The sequence below is a fragment of the Mus caroli genome, chromosome 15, assembly GCF_900094665.2.
Source record: "Mus caroli chromosome 15, CAROLI_EIJ_v1.1, whole genome shotgun sequence".
NCBI classification, from domain to species: domain Eukaryota; kingdom Metazoa; phylum Chordata; class Mammalia; order Rodentia; family Muridae; genus Mus; species Mus caroli.
Genome location: NC_034584.1, coordinates 75,661,069 through 75,680,325, shown reverse-complemented (window position 1 = coordinate 75,680,325; position 19,257 = coordinate 75,661,069). Strand labels below are relative to the sequence as shown.

Below are 19,257 nucleotides of genomic sequence, written 5' to 3'. Positions count from 1 at the left end.
CACTTTGTAGACCAGGCCGGCCTCGAACTCAGAAATCCGCCTGCCTCTGCCTCCCGAGTGCTGGGATTAAAGGCGTGCGCCACCACGCCCGGCTTTATTTACTTTTTTAATGTAAAAAAGGAGTTTAATGTTATAGGAGTTTTGCTTGCACGTATGACTGTGCACCATATGTGTGGCCAGTGCCAACAAAAGCCAGAAGAGAGTGTGGGATATCATGGTACTAGAGTAACAGGGTGGTTATGAGCTGCCATGAAAGTGCTGGGACTGAACATGGTTCTCTGTAAGAGCAGCCAATGAGCTTAAAAACTGAGCCCTCTCTCCAGCTTGTTTTTATTGTTTCTATTGTTTTGATTTTTTTTTTTTTTGAGACAGGTTCTCACTATGTAGCTAGATTGGCTTTGAACTCAACAGAGATCCTCCTGCCTCTGCCTTCTAAGTGAGTGCTGGAATTAAAGTCAGGCATCTTCATTCCTGAGTTTGTTACTGTTTTTTTTTTTTTTTTCTTTTTCCTTTAAAGTCTTTGAATACAGTCTGTGCCACCCTCATCTTCCTCTGTGTGGAGCCATCGACTGGAGTGTGGCTGACCTACCAGGAGCCACACCTTAAAGAAAACTGACTCTCCCCCAAAGTCTGTCTACTGTCCTAGAGCCTCATTTAGGGGGAGGAACTTACCACCCCGTTCCCACCCTGTGCTGGGTGTTGACTTACCTCATCTGGTGCAGGTCTCACGCAGGCAACCACAGCTGCTGTAAATTCACAGGTACCACGGTCCTGCTGTGTCACAGACATCACTTAGCTCTATCTCTTAAAGTTTTTACCAACTCCTCTTGTCTATGGGTCCCTGAGGCCTGAGAGGTGGGGTTGTGTTTTGTCCCAATCGAAGCTGAGCACACCATTAACACTCTCTGCAGTGTGACTGTTGGATTTCAGTGAGGGTTTTTGTTTGTTTTGTTCTGGCAGGAGAGGGTATGGGGGTATGAGAAAGGACTCATTTAATATCCCTGGCTGACCCAGAAGTTTCTTTTGTTTAGAGAAAGTGTCTCTCACTAGACCTCACCATCAGATGAGACTCTGTGGCCAGCAAGTCTCATCCTGCCCGGCCCTGGATAACAGGATATGCTGTAGTAAGTACACAGCTTTACAAGTGCTAAGAGCCATCTCAGGTCCTTGTGTTTGCAGGGAAAGGATTTTATTGACTAGGCTGTCATCCCAGCCCTGAGTGTTCACCTTTAATCCACACAAGGGATTTCCTTTTTTTCTGGTGATGGGAGAGAATACAGGACTTGAGGCAAGAATTCAAATTTCGGGGGCTGGAGAGATGGCTCAGTGGGTAAGACAACTCTTCCTAAGGTTCTGAGTTCAAATCCCAGCAACCACATGATGGCTCACAACCATCTGTAATGAGATCTGATGACCTCTTCTGGTGAGTCTGAAGTCAGCTATAGTGTACTTATGTATAATAATAAATAAATCTTTAAATCTAAGAAAAAAAAAGGAATTCATACTTTGAGTTACATTCTAAACCCTTCTCTTTTTTTTTTTAAAGATTTATTTATTATATGAGTACACTGTAGCTGTCTTTAGACACACCAGAAGAAGGCATCAGATCCCATTACAGATGGTTGTGAGCCACCATGGGATTGCTGGGAATTCAACTCAGGACCTCTGGAAGAACCGCCAGTGCTCTGTTTGTTTTAGAATTTATTTATTATATGTAAGTACATTGTAGCTGTCTTTAAACACCAGAAGAGGGTGTCATATGTCACTACGGATGGTTGTGAGCTACCATGTGGTTGCTGGGATTTGAACTCAGGACCTCTGGAAGGGCAGTCAGTGCTCTTACCCGCTGAGCCATGTCTCCAACCCCGAGAATTTTTTGAGAAGGATCTCATGTGTTTCAGGCTGTCTTTGAACTCACTATGGAAAGGGGATTACAGGCGTTGAGGCAGGCTTTGCACTACCTGAGCCCTTATGTCAAGCACAGTAGAACTTTAGGAAGAGTAACTGAGTCTGGGTGGGAAACAGAGGGAACCATGAGAAAATGACATCACAGTTAGAGGGTGAACTCAAGCAGGACTGAAAGACCTTTCAACTCTTGCCTAAAAATCTCAGCACCCAGGAGACTGAGGAGGGAGGGCTGTCCGGGTTTGAGGTCAACCTGGGCTCCAGAGTGATTTTAGGCTATAGGGTGTTCCAGTGTAAGACCTTGTTTACAAACAGAAGAGAGAAAAGGTAGTGGATGTGGACCTGGAGAGATGGTTCCATGATTACAAGTGGTTGCTGCTCTTCCAGAGAACCCATGTTCAGTCTTTTTTTTTGTTTGTTTGTTTCCTTTTGTTTTGTTTGGTTTTTTTTTTTTTTTTTCGAGACAGGGTTTCTCTGTGTTGCCCTGGCTGTCCTGGAACTCACTCTGTAGACCAGGCTGACCTCGAACTCAGAGATCCACCTGCCTCTGCCTCCCAAGTGCTGGGATTAAAGGCGAGCGCTACCATTGCCTGGCATGTTCAGTCTTCTTATCGGACAGCTCACAACAACCTGGAGCTCCATCTTCAGGGGCTCTAACACTCTCTTCTGGCCACTGCAGGCAAAAGGCTCAGGTAGCACACCGACACAAACACACAAATTACAAAAAAAAAAAATAAATAAATAAAAATAATAACAATAGTAACAAGATGGGTATGGTGAGGCTTGCCTTTAATCCCAGCACCCAGGAGGCAGAGGCAGAGGCAGGAGGATCAATCTGAGTGCCAGCCTGGTTTACATAACAAGTTCTAGACCAGCAAGGGCTACAAAGTGAGATCCTGTCTCATCATATTATTAACACTAATATGATAAATAATGATAAAAATGTTTTTTGAAAGAGGGGAATATAGAAAGGGGCTGTAAAGATTAGTAAGCAGGTAAGAGCACCCTTCAGAGCAAGCCTGGAGACCTGAGTTTGATCCCTGTAACCCCCAAAGTTTTCCTCTGACTGCCAGATGTGCAGTTTGGCATGTGGCAGCCCACATACACAACAGCAAACAATGGACAACTGGGGAGCGGGACACGTAGCTCAGTTGGCACTGTGAACCCAGACCTGGGTTTGATTGCGGTGGCACAAAACTGTAACCTCTGAACTTAGGGTGTGGCAGCTGAGACTGAAGGATGAGAAGGTTCAGGGCTAGCCACAGACAGCTACATAGCAAATTCAAGACCAGCCTGGGCTACATGAGACCCTCTCTAAAAGCAACAACAAAAGAATTGTGCTTAGTCGTGGAAACCTATGCTATAGTAGAGCAAAGACAAGAAGGTAGCTGGGACTATAGGACCCAGACCTGGGGGTGGGCGTCGTGGAGCTTCTATCACTTTTTATTGAGTTTGAATGAATCAGAAAATCCATCACCCCATTTTATTACACTGTAGCTGTCATCAGACAGACCAGAAGAGGACATCAGATCCCATTCAGATGGTCATGAGCCACCATGTGGTTGCTGAAATATGAACTCAGGACCTCTGGAAGAGCAGGCAGCACTCTTACCCACTGAGCCATCTCTGCAGCCTAAATTTCTAACCATAATGTGTTTCATCCTCCACTTCCTGAAAACAGAAGCCCAAACTTTCCAGTTTCATGGATGGAAAAGAAGCGCTGGGTCCCCAGTAACAGGAGCCCTTACCTAATTTAAAATGAATTGGGAGCTGGGTGTGGTGGCACACGCCTTTAATCCCAGCACTTGGGAGGCAGAGGCAGGTAGATTTCTGAGTTCAAGGCCAGCCTTGTCTACAAAGTGAGTTCCAGGACAGCAAGGGGTACACAGAGAAACCCTGTCTCGAAAAACAAAAAACAAAAACAAAAAAAGAATTAGGAATTGAGTTGAGACTTCTCAGTCCTTCTCTGCAGCTCCTGTGTTGGGCTGCACCCAAGATGCTAGTTGAGTTGGCCCTTTACACAGACTCTATTCCCTCCCCTCCGCAAAGCCTTGCCTTCTCTCTGTCACTGACACAACATCAGGGATTTCTGACCTGCCAGTTTCATTTAAAATGGAGTTTCATACAGGACTTAAATCCCTTGACCTCAGGTCTGGAGAGATGATGTCTTGGCTAATGGGGACCTGGGTGTGATTCCCAGTACTGTTGTTGAACAGCCTCTTCAAAGATTAACACATTCCATTTTAGTTGGGCACTGTGGCCCTGGCCTTTAATCCCAGTACTTGAGAGGCAGAAGGAGGCAGATCCCTGTGAATTCAAGACTATCCAGGTCTACAAAGCCAGTCTAGGATAGCCAGGGCTTTTACACAGAGAAACCTTATCTCAAAAAACCAAAACCTACCAACTAACCAATCAACTAACCGAAGACTCATTTCATCCTGCAGAGGAGCTCCTTAAGCAGGGAGGTAAACAATAACAACAATAACAACACCACCACCAACAAGAATAATCTCAGGAACTCCCTGAAACTGAGCAGATTCCCTAGGCTCCTCCCTGCCAGAGTGAGCAGGGAGCCCAGCTGCAGAGAGGACTCAGAACAAGAGCAGCAGCCTTCGAGAGATTTAGACCAACTGAGGCACCTGGGAAGGATATTCTCCAACCTGCTGAGCTGCCTGCAGGCAGTGGGAAGAGCTTCAGGTTTCCAGCTTTGTGAGCTGTGTAACCCACATACTGGTGAGCTTTGGTGATGCAGCTGTCTCTGAGTCATTCCTGCTCCTGTAACCCTAATAAAACTCTTTAGTTCACCAGGTTGAATTTGGATGGTGTCTGCACTGCAGTCTCTTGTGGTTTGCCTATCTGCAGTGTGTTTGACTTCTCCAGGAAAAGCTTTGGCACCCAATATAATTGTCACCCAAACAGTGATGCAACAGAACCAAAAAATGAGTTGGGGAAGAGTGTGTAGCTTTGTGGGTAGCAAGGCATCCAGCTGAAGCCGAGAAGCCTGAGAGGGTAGAATCCAAGGGAGCCAGGCGTGGTGCCTTTAATCCCAGCACTTGGGAGGCAGAGGCAGGCGGATTTCTAAGTTTGAGGCCAGCCTGGTCTACAGAGTGAGTTCCAGGACAGCCAGGGCTACACAGAGAAACCCTGTCTCGAAAACCCAAAGAAAAAAAAAAAAAGAAGAGATTCAGATAGAGTCATCCTTTCCTGTATGGTAGCGTTTGCATGGTTCTTGTTATGGGTAGGGAGACAGGTAACTAATGCCGAACCATCAGGATCCCAAGTGTCCGTGGGATCAGTGCCTTAGCTCAGTGGTAGAGTGCTTGCCTAGCAAGCTCAAGGCCCTGGGTTCAGTTCTTTAACTCTGAAAAAGAGAAAGGAATGCAGGCAGGCAGGCAGGCAGGCAGGCAGGCAGGCAGGCAGGCAGGCAGGCAGGCAGGCAGGCAGGCTTTGGCAGATCTCAGTGACCTAGCTAAACCAGCGTGTAAAGAGAGTTTGTAAAGTGAGAGAATAGCCTAGAGGAGACAGTAATGAGGGAACACCAGAGAAGTCTATCTGGATTACTTGAAAACAAATGTTGAGCAAAATTTATGTTGAGCTGGAATTTAAAGGAAAACAATGTGATAGAAAGCCTGTTTGCTATGTGCTAAAGAACCCCAAGGAACAGTAAACAGAAGACATCTGTGATAGAACAATACAGGTGAAGAGGATCCAGACTGTCCTAGGAGTAGGTCATTATCCCCCCAGACTAAGGAGGGTACATTTACCTCCAGCAAAAGGTTATACTAGGAGTGAAATTGGTTTGCCCAATCAGGAACTCCCCCAACCACCAGGTATGGTAGATGGTGTCTCAGCAGTTACTGCTACATCCACAGAGCCAACCCAGGGCAACTCTGACCCAGGAAATGCTGGGAAAGCTGTGTCTTCTGCTTTTTGGCTCTGAATAGGTATGAGAAAACTAAGGCCCACATCAGTTCATCAGGTGTGGAGAATGTTTCATGGAAGAGCTCCAGGATAGGGAAGCCTGATAGTTCCGAGAGAATGGCTAAGGATCAAGGGAGCTAATTACATTAGCGTTTCCTATCTATCCATGCAGGCTTTGTACCTTCATTAGTGGAGGAAGCAATTGATTGAAAAAAGGATGAAATCCTCTGGGCTCACCCATCACTGCGGAGAACAGATGACAGCAGACCTTCAGAGCGCTTCACCGTTATCTTTGTTGTATGGTGGTTCAAGATGTTGCCTTGTCCTGCCCACCTCCTGTACACATGTGCACACACCCACACACGTACTAAAACAGTGCTTGCAGATTTGGTAAGCCATTGGAGAGGCAACCAGTATATTCCATCTATCTTATGATCCTACTGGGGCTGGGTTAATTAAAAAGAAAAATGGGTTGCTAAAACAACAGCCAAAGAGTTTAATTCTAAAAAGTACTTTACATGGGTGGACAAGGACACTCCTGGAGGCTATATAATTACTGAAGGAAAATCCCAGTGCCAGGGGTGGGCTACCTCCCTCCGAGTTGCTGCCCAGGGAAGCCCCTGTGGCATCTCCAGCCATAAAGCTACTGCCTCAATTCTAACCACTTCTAGAGCTCTTAACACTTAAGTGGCTGTTACTGTGGCATGGTGGCCCATTACTTAGCCATGTCTACAGTCACCCCCAATCCCCAAAGCTCAGGGATTATTGCAGAATAAGGAGCACAAAGGATGTAAAAGCCCATGGAAGGTGTGGAGTGTTAACAGTCTCCTCAAAGATTAAAACATTCCATCTTGCAGGGAAGCTCCTTAAGCAGGGAGGTAAATAACAACAAGAATAGTCTCTGGAACTCCCTGAAACTGAGCAGATTCCCTAGGCTCCTCCCTGCCAGAGTAAGCAGGGAGCCCAGCTGCAGAGAAGACTCAGAACAAGAGCAGCAGCCAACCTGCTGCTCTTAGACCAACTGAGGCACCTGGGAAGGATATTCTCCAACCTGCTGAGCTGCCTGCAGGCAGTGGGAAGAGCTTCAGGTTTCCAGCTTTCTGAGCTGTGTAACCCACATGCTGGTGGGCTTTGGTGATGCAGCTGTATCTGAGTCATTCCTGCTCCTGTAAGTAATCCCCCACTCCTAAACTCCTTAGTTCACCAAGTTGGACCTTTGGTGATATCTTTATTTTGGTCTGATGTGGGTTCTCTATTTTTGGAGGCCCTGATCAATCAGTAGCAGCTTGATTACAATAAGTTTTTGTCATTTGCATTGGCTAGGTGTTTGAGTTGGATCAAAGCAAACCCCATAACAAGTGGATAAATATTTACCCTCTCCAGGAAAAGGTGTGTCACATAAGGAGCACCCACATGGTGACTCACAGCTTTCTATAACTTCCATTCCAGGTCATCTGATGCTACCACATGTGGCGGCACATATATACATTCAGGCAGAACACCTATATACATACTTTTTTTTTTTTTTAAAGGGTCGGTAGGCCGGTGGCACACTGTCTTAATCCCAGCACTCTGGAGGCAGACATATGTTTTGAGTCTAAGACCAGCTGAATTGACATACTGACTTGCAGCCTGTCCAAGAGGTATACATAAGTCTTTTTTTTGTGTTCATCCCCCTCCCCCCGCCCCCAGAGACAGGGTTTCTTTGTATAGCTCTGACTGTCCTGGAACTCACTCTATAGACCAGGCTGGCCTCGAACTCAGGAATCTTCCTGTCTCTGCCTCCCAAGTGCTGGCATTAAAGGTGTGTGCCACCACTGCCCGGCGTTCAAACCCATATCAAAATAATGCTCTTCTATTTCAAGACGTAAATTGTATGAAGAACTAATTTGAGTCATTAGTGTCAGAATGCCTGCAATCCCTGAGGTCAGGATTACATGAGTGAGTGCCTGCACTAAAACAGAAAACTCTCAAGTCATCCATGAGTCAGAGCGCTGACCTGGTGGATCCTTACTTGCTGCCTGAATATCAGTGAAGAACTGACTCTGGCAAGTTGCAGTAATGCAATTTTTTTAAAAAAATATTTATTTATTTATTTATTTATTTATTTATTTATTTATCAATCATACACTGTAGCTGTCTTCAGACATTCCAGAAGACAACATCAGATTTCGTTACAGATGGTCGTGAGCCACCATGTGGTTGCTGGGATTTGAACTCAGGACCTTTGGAAGAGCAGTCAGCGTTCTTAACCACTGAGTCATCTCACCAACCCCGCAATTTCTTATTATTAATCAAATGTAATAGTTTTTAAAGGGTATCCTTTACAGTATAGGAAGTCCTGAATCAAAGTGGGAAAATGTTAAGGCAAGAGATAAGAGTCTCTGTTGATCTGGTTGTTTGGGAACTAGATTGGGTTAGCCTCAAAGTCTGTGCCTGCCTTTGCCTCTTAAGTGCAGGGATTAAAGATGTGTGCCACCACAAAAGGCTAATAAATACCATTTCTGTGGGCCAGGGTTGTCTCAACTGTGTAACCCAGGCTGGCTTGGACTTGCAGTGGTTTTTCTCATGGGGCTTCCTCATCTGGTAGCTAACCACACTTTGACATTTGGCTTGTAGAGATGACTCTATCACCTGAACCTTGGAAAAACTCATCAAAATGTAATAAACTACTGCATGCATTTCCCTTTTCCTCTTGCTCTAAATAGTAGGCTTGCTAAGTAGCAGGTTTTTCTTTTTCTATTGTGCTGAAATCCATTAAACTGGGTCTTCATAAACCTAGGCTTCATGTCCTCCAGTTTGCTACACAGTTGACAATGACTTCCAGGTTTTTTTAAAGATTTATTTATGTATGCAAGTACACTGTATACATAAATAAAGTACACAGCTACAGTCTTCAGACACATCAGAAGAGGGTGTCAGATCACATTGTAGATGGCTGAGCCACCATGTGGTCGCTGGGAATTGAACTCAGGACCTCTGGAAGAGCAGTCAGTGCCCTTAACTGCTGAGCCATCTCTCCAGCTCAGTGTTTATCTTCCTGCTTCTACCTTGTAAGGACTGGGACTGCAGGTAGATGCCCACTGTGGCATTCCCAAGGCTGGTTGGGGTCTGACTTGTACACATCAGGCAAACCTGCACCAGCTTCATCTCCAGGCCTAGCCTTGTGTTCTCTAAGAAAGAAGATGAGCCCCAAAGAAGTGACACAAAGCCCAGGGGTCTGTCTCACACAGTTTATTTAACAATAGGTAATAAGAAATCAAATTTAACAGTCTATACAGTGATCCAAAGTTCATATTTATAAGTAATCAACCTTAATTGCATGATTTACAACAGTTGAGGGTTTTTGCTTTCTATTTTCAAGTTTTACAGAAAGTGTACGTGTGTGGGGCAGAGTAAGGAAGAAAGCAAGTGAAGAAACCTCAAACATTTGCATGTTAAAATCACCCCACTGGAGTCATTTCTTACCCTCTTTTTAATTTTTTTTCCTCTGTTAGATGTAAAAATAACAAAAAATTTTTCTCAAGAAACAGAAACCACAATATTATAATACATCAATTTGGCAGCTGCCCCTGTATATTATGAAAAAGTCATTTTTTTTTCTCTACATGTACAAATTATCTTAATACTTGAAGTTTTACCCTTAGACTTACGGAATAGAAAATTTTCTGGAGCACAAAAGTTGACTTGAGGGATGGAAAGAGGAGGCTTTTTATTTTATTTTTTAAATGTTTTTAAAAGAATGAACATCTTTGCACCCAGAGAAAAAAATTGGTATTTTAATATATTTATATATACTTATATATATATATATATATAATGTAATTTTACGTAACATTAACCCCTTTTGTCCTCTGGTTTTAGAAATGTTCTTTTTTTTTATTTAAATTCTTTCATAAAGTGAGGAAAATAGGGAAAAATGTCAACCATCTGCACCAGTAAATAATAACTATTAATATTACATATTTTCATTAATTTAAAAAAAATAATAAAACCTATCGGAGGTGCAAGGCAGGAGCATATGGTTGGCTTCAGACCTCAGTTGCCTCCCAGTGCACACTTGAACCACACACACAAGGGGAAAGTGCTGGGGTAACCAGCCATAACAAAAATATATTCTTTGTAATTATCCCTCAGGTTCATCTGGCATGTTTACTTTAAACCATAAATGGCTACTGCACAGTTCTTACATGTTCCAAGGAAAATGGGTCTTTTAGGCTAAGAAAGATTCAAAAAAATTGTTTTCAGTACAAAAAGTCTTGTTAAGAGAAAATAATCTTTTGCTCCCAAAATACTACAAGGTGTCTCTAGTGTATGTCTAGTGTACTCTGTGAGAGGTTTGAATTCAAGTCTGCATTATCGCTGCTCAGTCCCAGGTCCGTGGCACTTGCCCCGTGGAGGTTTGCCATGCCTGGATTGCTAGCGAGCTGTGAAAGCATTGAATTCTGGTCTGGGCTAGCAAAATGCCCTTGTTCCATAGGGTTGGCAGCCTGGGCAGCTACCAGTCCAGGATGTGGGGAACTGGTCTGTGGAGAAACATGGTGTGGAGAAGGCTGAGGCTGCATCCTCGGAGATGGGCTGGAATGGGGGGGCTGAGACTGTGGTCGAGGAGAAGGGACAGGTTGGGGAGAGCGCACTTGATTGGAGAGAGAATTAGGGATTTGTTGACCTTGTAGGTGTGGGGACTGTGCCTGATTTGGGAGCATGTGCTGCTGTGGGCTCATAGGATTGGGCTGAGCAGGAGACCCCATCTGTTGTTGAAGAAGTCGCTGCTGATAGGCCTGTAGACTGGCTCCTGCCTCAGCCCCCAGAGCCTGGGGAAGCTGACCCATTTGTCCCATATTTCCTTGCTGCATTTGCTGCATGTGATGCTGCATTCGCTGCTGTTGCTGCTGCTGCTGGGGTGGATAGCCAATTCCTTGGGGCTGCTGGAACTGGTTGTGGTTGGCCATTCCAGGGCCGATTCCTGGCCCTGCTCCCTGCTGTTGCATCATCTGCCGTCTTAAGATGTCTCTGAACTGCGAAGGCATGGTATTGTGATTCATGTTCATTTGCTGAGCTTGGGGACTCATTGCTCCCATGGGTGTCTGGAGCTGCTGCTGTGGCTGCTGCTGGGGCAGGCCAGCTCTCTGGACACCTGCCTGCAGAGGATTCATGTTCTGCAAGGCTGGGTTGGAGTGGACACCTTGCTGGCCAGGCATGGTAGGTGGCTGCAGCCCTGGCTGTCCCTGGGGCATGCCAGGCTGTCCAGGGAGAGGCTGTGAATTAGGGTTGGCATACTTGGCAGCCCGCTGCTTGATGAATGCAGCCAACAGTTGGGGGTTGGCATGAAGGATACTAAGCACCTGTTGCTGCTGTAAGGGAGAACTGGGAGACCTGAGAGTCCGCAAAAGGCTTTGTAAGGCTTGTTGAGACACAGTGCCTGGCTTGAGAGGGCTCACACCCACTTGGCCCAATCCTGGTTGTGGAGCCATGTTCAAAGGCTGACCATGCTGGGCCACTGACATCATGGCTGGCCTTGGCATCCCTGACTGCATCTGCTGGGGCTGAGGCATTCCTCCTTGGGCCCAAGGCGGCTGTTGCTGCATTCCTGCTGGACCTATTCCTGGATCCAAATGCCCACCAGGACCTCTGGCCATAGGAGGTGGGTTCATGCCCATAGGGGCCATGGGTGTCATCTGGGGTATCTGGTGCTGGATTGGCCTTTGGAAAATCTGTACATGGGCCATCTGGCGCTGTGTCTCTGCTGCCCTCTGAATTTGCATTGCCATTTCTACTGCTGCAGGTGGAGGCCCTGGAAGGGGGGCCTGAGCAGTCTGAGGTGGGGTGGGTGGGGTCACCTGGCCTGCTGCCTTACCCTGGGACACAGGGCCAGTAGTCTGAGTCCTGGGTAAGTAGGGTGTCATGTTGTTGGGAGGAGTGGGCTGTGGTTGAGAGGTGGGTTGGGGCTGGGGTGTCTGTGGGGTGGCTGGCTGTTGGCCAGTAGGGGTAGTTGGAGTAGCAGGAGTTGGGGACGGCAGGCCCTGCTGCTGCCCTGCCACACCAGTTCGTTGCATGCTGGCCATCCTCCTGCGGAGCATCTGAGCCTGTTGGAGCCGGTGCTGCAGCTGTTGCTGCCGGAGCTTTTGCTTGATGTTGAGGCAGAATGGCACTGGGCACTTGTTCTCCTGGCAGTGCTTGGCATGATAGCAGCAGAGGGCAATAAGCTGTTTGCAAATGGGGCATCCACCATTGGTTTTCCGTTTGCAGCCTTTGGTGTGCTGCACAACCCTCTTCATCTTCTGGCAGGAAGGCAGGGAGCAGTTGGCGTTGCGGCACTGACAGGCATGCACCAGAGACTGGATGCAGCGTTGGATGCTCAGGCGGCGGGAGTCTCCTGGGCTCTGGGTAGCTGCAGCTTGCTGGTTATTGCTCTCATCATCCAAGCCGAGGCCTAGTTTCTCCATTTTGTGGTCATGATTTTTAGTGTTATAACAAGTGATGCACAGGTCATAATCCTGTAGGAGAAGAAAAAAACAGAAGATGCAGGTCAACTCTGCAAAAGTGAAATAAAAGCTCCCTTTATAAAACACAACCAATCTCTTCAGTTCTGTCCTTCCCAACAAGAGGGCAGAGGTTTGTAACACATGTTTACATCACAGCTCACACAACGGGGACCAGTGTGGCCTGTCCTGTCCTTCTCACATGTATTGCCTACCTCACACACAGTGCAATGCCAGCGTGTCTCCACGTGGTGCTTGCACTCGTTGCAGGTGTAGACAAAGCGATCCTGACTCTGTGTATGGAGCTCCACCAGCATGCACATGGTAGACCACTGGGCTCTTCGAAGTGAAGAGAATTCCAGGTGCTTGTCCCTTGCAAGGGTGAGGAATGCATCTCTGCCGTCCATCAGGTCACAGGGGATGAGAGGGTCAGGATCAACAATGGGAGGCAGGGAATTGGGAGCAGGACAAGCGATGAGGCGGATCACAAAGAAGACCTGCCAAAAGAAAAGCTTATTGTGACTTTGGAACTGCAATGTCACTGCAATAGAAAGGCACCAGAGGAGAAGAGAGGAGAGCACAGAAGGGTTAGTTGAAGCCCTTCATCCTTGTTCATTCTGAGACTTTAAAGATCTCACAACCATCTGTAATGAGATCTGATGCCCTCTTCTGGTGTCTGAGACAGCTACAGTGTACTTACATACAGTAATAAATAAATCTTTGGGCCAGAGAGAGTAGGGGTCAGAGTGAGCAGGGCCAGAACGAGCAGAGGTCCTGAGTTTAATTCCCAGCAACCATATGATGGCTCACAACCATCTGTACAGCTAAAGTGTACTCATATACATAAAATAAATAAATAAATCTTAAAGTCTTTTTTAAAAAAAATCTAAAACTCAGGCCGGGTATAGTAAGTGGCTCACATCTTTGATCACAGCACTCAGGAAGCAGGAGATTGAGGCTAGCCTGGTCTATGAAGAAAGTTCCAGGACAGCCATGGCTGCTACATAAAGAAACACTATCTTGAAAAAATAAACAAAGCCCCCTTCCCCCCAAATTCATATCCTGTTACTTTATTTCAGTAAAACTTCAAGGAAAAAAACAAACCAAACCAAAGCACAGAGCAGCTCAGGGACAGAGCATGTGCAGTGAGTAGTGTACTTTAAGATGTAGTCTGTGGCTTAACCTGAATCTAAGTACTCGAAAGTATACAATTAATCTAAGTGGAGACATCCTGTATAGACCTGTATAGAGGTCTGCTGTAAACAAACACATGCAACAAAATCATAATCAGTTTGGATGTTTTTCTCAGACAACAAGCAAATGGCACACAAAGTCCACATACCTTTCCCATATATATGTATGTATTTTACTCTTTCTGTGCATGAGTGCTTTGCTTACTTGAGTCTGCACCACGTGTGTGCCCCTTTCCCCAGACCCTCTACTCTTGGCCAGTTTTGGAGAGGTTGAAAATTTGTATGAATTGGCATAAAATTCTAGTCATGAACTTGAAATGCATCTCCATAGTCTGAGATAGATACCCTAAGCTGCTTGCAAATGGGACATCCTCCATTGGTTTTCCTTTCACAGGATAGCCTAAGATTAGATAAATTAAGTCAAGTAAAGGGCTGGAGAGATGGTTCAGTGATTAAGAGAACCAGAGGTCAAGCCCCAACAGCCACATGAACCTCCCATGTTTGTTACTAGTTCTCTATCCCCTCTGCTGGAACTATGAGCATGTGATGCATGTGGTGCACACACACATATTCCTGTAGGGCAGGCAGGGTTTCTCTCTCTCTCTCCTCTCTCTCTCTCTCTCTCTCTCTCTCTCTCTCTCTCTCTCTCTCTCTCTCTCTCTCACACACACACACACACACACACACACACAGTGGTTGTCAGAGCACTGGCTACTCTTCCAGAGAACCTGGGTTCAATTCCCAGCACACACATGGCAGCTCAGAACAGTCTGTAGCTCAAATTTCAAATTCTAGTGGACCAGTCACTCTCATACAGACATTCATGTAGGCCCAACACCAAATGTACATAAAAAACCAAATCAATCACTATTAGCTCTTCAAGCAGTACTACACTCTCAACAATGGGCAAGGCTATTAGTAATATTTTCTGATAGTGGTATCCACTAGAATGCAGGAGGACCTTCCATTCCAGGGGCATGGCTGAAGAGATGGCATTGGGCATCTATCTAGCTTTGGTTGTCTTTTCTAGAGATGGATAACTAACCTAATTACAAAAATTAAGTCATCAGTCTTCTCACAACAGAACTGTTGTTTAAGAAATTCCTTATGAAACTGGGCGTGATGGCTCATGCCTTTACTTGGGAGGCAGAGGGATCTCTGGTAACCTACAAAGTGATAACTAGGGCTGTTACAAGACAGAGAAACCACATCTTGTAAAGCAAAATAAATAAATATATAAAATAAAAAGAGGGCTGGAGAGATGGCTCAGTGGTTAGGAGCATTGATTGCTCTTCCAAAGGTCCTGAGTTCAAATCCCAGCAACCACATGGTGGCTCACTACCATCTGCAATAGGATCTGAGGCCCTCTTCTGGTGTGTCTGAAGATAGCTACAGTGTACTTATATACATAAATAAATCTTTTTTTTTTTTTTTGGTTTTTCGAGACAGGGTTTCTCTGTATAGCCCTGGCTGTCCTGGAACTCACTTTGTAGACCAGGCTGGCCTCGAACTCAGAAATCCACCTGCCTCTGCCTCCCAAGTGCTGGGATTAAAGGCGTGCGCCACCACCGCCCGGCAAATAAATCTTTTTAAGAAAAAAAAAAAAAACTACATAAAATAAAAAGAAACTGGCTATGATTTCATCTTAGAATAGAGCTGAACTGTGATAAGAAAAAGAACACGCCGGGCGTGGTGGCGCACACCTTTAATCCCAGCACTTGGGAGGCAGAGGCAGGTGGATTTCTGAGTTCGAGGCCAGCCTGGTCTACAGAGTGAGTTCCAGGACAGCCAGGGCTACACAGAGAAAACCTGTCTCAAAAACCAAAATAAATAAATAAATACCCACCCCCCCAACCACAACAAAAAACCCCACATGGGCTGGGGATGTAGTTGAGCTTGGGAGCCTGGTCCTTGGTATGATTAGACTAGGCATGTAAGACTGTCCTTAGCTACACAGTAAGCGAAGACCAGCCACATCATAAAATGATCTCAAAAACAACAAATTATTCCCTTCTTACTAATCATGGTTTGCTTAGGTGTTGCTCTTTGTCACTAGTTGCTTTTGTAGAGGACCCAAGTTCCATCCCCAATACCTTCATAGTGGTTGTCTTTAACCCCAGTTGCAGAGTATTTGGCATCCTTTTCTTGCATGCAAGCAAAATACCCATACACATAAAACTTAATAAATAAGTAAGCCATGTGAGGAACACTGTAATTAACCTGTCATTTAGAGGGGGTTTAAATATGGGAATATGATTATGAATGTTTCTGAGTCAGTCTTAAATCTAACACTAAGCACTTACAAACTGGAATGAGAGTGGGCTCTAAGAAACATACATTTGAAGGGCAAATCTGAAAAACGGTTGGAACAGGGAAAGACAGAGGCAGGTGGACCTCTATGAATTCAAGGTCACCCAGGGGGCTGCAGAACAAGACTCTGTCTTAAAAAAATGTCAGAAACCCAAGCAAATTTATCAACAGGACGAGATAAACCATGTTATCCTTTAAGACATAATGCAGCACCATGTAAATTTAGAATAGCCTCAGAAGAGGTTTCTCTACATGCATACTCTCTTTATCTCAGTCAACCCTCTTCCAGTCAAACCATTTCTTCCCTCTGAATTTCCAGCAACCTGGAGTTCTCATCATGCCAGTTGGGTGAGCAGCTTAGAACCCCGCCTGCCACATCCTTCCACCCTGGTGGCTGCCTCTTACCTCTTTATGCTTTTCCATGGTGGCATACAGTTTCTGAGAAAGGTCATTAGACACATTGGGCATACCAGGCTTCTTCTTATTGCCCCTACTCAGGCTGCTCTTGTTTTTGCTGGTTTTCTTGTTATTCTTCTTCTTAGCATTTTTGCTGTCTCCTTTTGTTACCTGTAGGGCAGCACAGAGGAGAAATGAAAATGCTAGGTTGTTAGGACTGATCTGGAAATGAGACTGAATTCTCTCTTTAACTCTTTTTCTGCAGCTACTCATCACTCACTATTTTCCTTTTAATGTTTCTTTCTTCCTCTTCTTTCTTTCTCTTTTTTTCCTTTCTTTCTCTCTCCCTCTCCCTCTTTCTTTAACTTGCAAGCAAATATTTAACTATTTTTTTTTTTTTGTTTATCTGTGTAGCTTGATGAATGTATGCCATCTGTGTGCAGGTTCTCTCTCTGATAACAAAACTGGAGTTACAGAAAGTTAAGAGATGTTTGCTTTGGGTACAGGGAAGAGAACTGAACTGGGTGCCTTTTGAAGAACATCAAGTACTCTGGAGCCTTTCTAAGTTGCCTGCCAACAAGGACCCCAAGATTCATTATGGAAATGAAAGCTTGTAAACTTGTATTTTAAGAAGTCTCAATTTGCTGGGCGCTGGGGGCCTATGAATTTAATCCCAGCATTCAAGAAACAGGGGCTGGAAGATCTCTGAGTTAAAGGCCAGCCTGATCTATAGAGTGAGTCCCAGGAAAGCCAGGGCTACACAGGGAAACAGTCTTTAGAAAACAAAACAAAAAACAGAAAGAAAAGCCCCAGTGTGCAGAAGCCATTGACTTAAGAGGTCAGATACAGACAAGACTGAAGAATGAGTGGCACCATGGCCAGTGACCAAGGAAAGGAAGAGGGAAACCAGCAAGCTGCCAAACTCTACCACCTATTCATTCATGAAGTTAACCAAAGGATAAATCTGGTAAATAAGGGGTGGGGTGGGGTGGGGGGAGGGAAAGGGAGAGGGAGAAGACAGACAACTTGAGATTACGGATGGGTACTGCCATGCTTGCCTTAAAAGGTACTGGAGCCTAAACTTATTCATCTAGGGCCCTTGTATTTGTGCACACCATGGCACACACCTGTAGAGGCCAAAGGACAACTTATGGTAGCTGATTCTCTGCTTCAACCATGTGGGTTTAGGGAATGAATTCTGGGTTTGGTGGCCAAGTGCTCCAGCCTGTTTTTCCCCTTCTTTTTGGACAAGGATTCACTATATAGAAGTCTGGCCTTGGAACTCAATGTGTATCTCTCTACTTCTGCCTCCTGAGTACTGGAATAAAAAGGTATGTGTCACTCCGTCTAACATGCTCCCATTTTATTAAGTTGAAATCCAGAGAACAGTCAAGATGTGTCTGGTCAATAACTGACCAGGATACTATGAAGGAGACAAGTTAACTTTGTTCCAGGCTTGTGACTGCCTGTGATGCTCAGCACTTCTGGAAAAATAAACTAGAGAGCATATATAGTCAGCAAAGCCTATAGTAGCTATAATTTGGCCTATTAGATATATTTTTCTGTACAGTTTTCCAGGAACTTATATTACTCAATATCCAGGATACTACTCAGAAACACAGAAACTCTTTGTTCTAAGGTAGTTTGGCTGCTATGAAGCCAAGGTAGGCCTTGAAGTCTGAGACCCTAAGTGATGAAATGAAGCCTATTACACTTAGCAGAATTTAAATTTTACACCAAATTGAAAGTGTAAACTCCTTTCTGTATTGTCAGTGAGGTGTCAAGGTAGACACTGCAGACACAGAAAGCCCTTACATCAGTACTCTCGTTGCTGGTATTCTCTTCCCGTTTCCTCTCTTCCTCTTCCTGTTCAAGCTCCTTGATGCTTTCTTCCAGAACATTGGGCCAGAAATCACCTTCAAAGTAGGGTAGTTCCTTTGCACTTGTTAATCGATCTTCAGTAGCTTGTTTTAAAATATCCTGTAAAAAAATCCCCAGGATTAAAATTTTTTCTTTTATAAAGGTTTATTTATGTCTGTAAGTACACTGTAGCTGTCTTCAGAAACCAGAAGAAGGCATCAGATCCTCCCATTACAGATGGTTGTGAGCCACCCTATGGTTGCTGGGAATTGAACTCAGGACCTCTAAATGAGCAGTCAGTGCTCTTAACTACTGAGCCATCTATCCAGCCCCTGATTAGGAATTTCTATGCTTTCTTTTTAAAATATCTATCTATCTTATCTATCTATCTATCTATCTATCTATCTATCTATCTATCTATCTGTCTATTTTTTGTTTTTTTCGAGACAGGGTTTCTCTGTATAGCCCCGGCTTTCCTGGAACTCTATAGACCAGGCTGGCCTCAAACTCAGAGAGATCTGCCTGTCCCTCCCGAGTGCTGGGATTGAAGGCCTGTGCATGTACCACAACCACCTGGCTGGCTCTGTTTTTAAAAAGCTTTCACTGTATGACAAACATGAAAATGTTCTCTAGGGCACAGGCCAGATTTAGTCAGAATACTCATTTATAACAATGTATTTATTATTTCCTTCTTTCATTTGGAGAGGGTTCACTATCTCTCTACCCTTGGCTCACTATGTACAGACCTCACTATGTAAAGCAGGCTGGCTGGTCTCCTCAGAACTCAAGAGATCCATCTACTCCAGTCTCCTGAATTCTGAACCATACCCAGTTCTTTCTTTTTTGAGACAAAGTGTCCCTTAGCCCAGGATGGCCGGCAACTCCCTATATAAACAAGTCTGGCCTCAAACTCAGAGATCTACCTGTCTTTGCCTATCCACTTAGAGTAAAGACATGTACCACCACATCTTACTTATGACAGACTTAATTAAAAACTAGATTTATGGGCTGGTGAGATGGCTCAGTGGGTAAGAGCACCCGACTGCTCATCCAAAGGTCCGAAGTTCAAATCCCAGCAACCACATGGTGGCTCACAACCACCCGTAATGAGATCTGATGCCCTCTTCTGGTGCGTCCGAAGACAGACAGCTACAGTGTACTTATATATAATAAATAAATAAATCTTAAAA

At 45.0% G+C, this 19,257-nt stretch overlaps 1 protein-coding gene across 1 annotated transcript in view; it reads right to left on the bottom strand.

Moving 5' to 3' along the window:
• Positions 1 to 9,044: 9,044 nt before the first annotated feature.
• Ep300 (E1A binding protein p300) overlaps positions 9,045 to 19,257 on the bottom strand; it is a 70,013-nt gene continuing 59,800 nt past the window's right edge. Inside the window, 4 exon segments of the mRNA XM_021183146.2 lie at positions 9,045 to 12,323; positions 12,524 to 12,805; positions 16,217 to 16,378; positions 18,023 to 18,371. Coding sequence (XP_021038805.1) covers positions 10,134 to 12,323; positions 12,524 to 12,805; positions 16,217 to 16,378; positions 18,023 to 18,371 — 2,983 coding nt within the window. The 3' untranslated portion in view covers positions 9,045 to 10,133.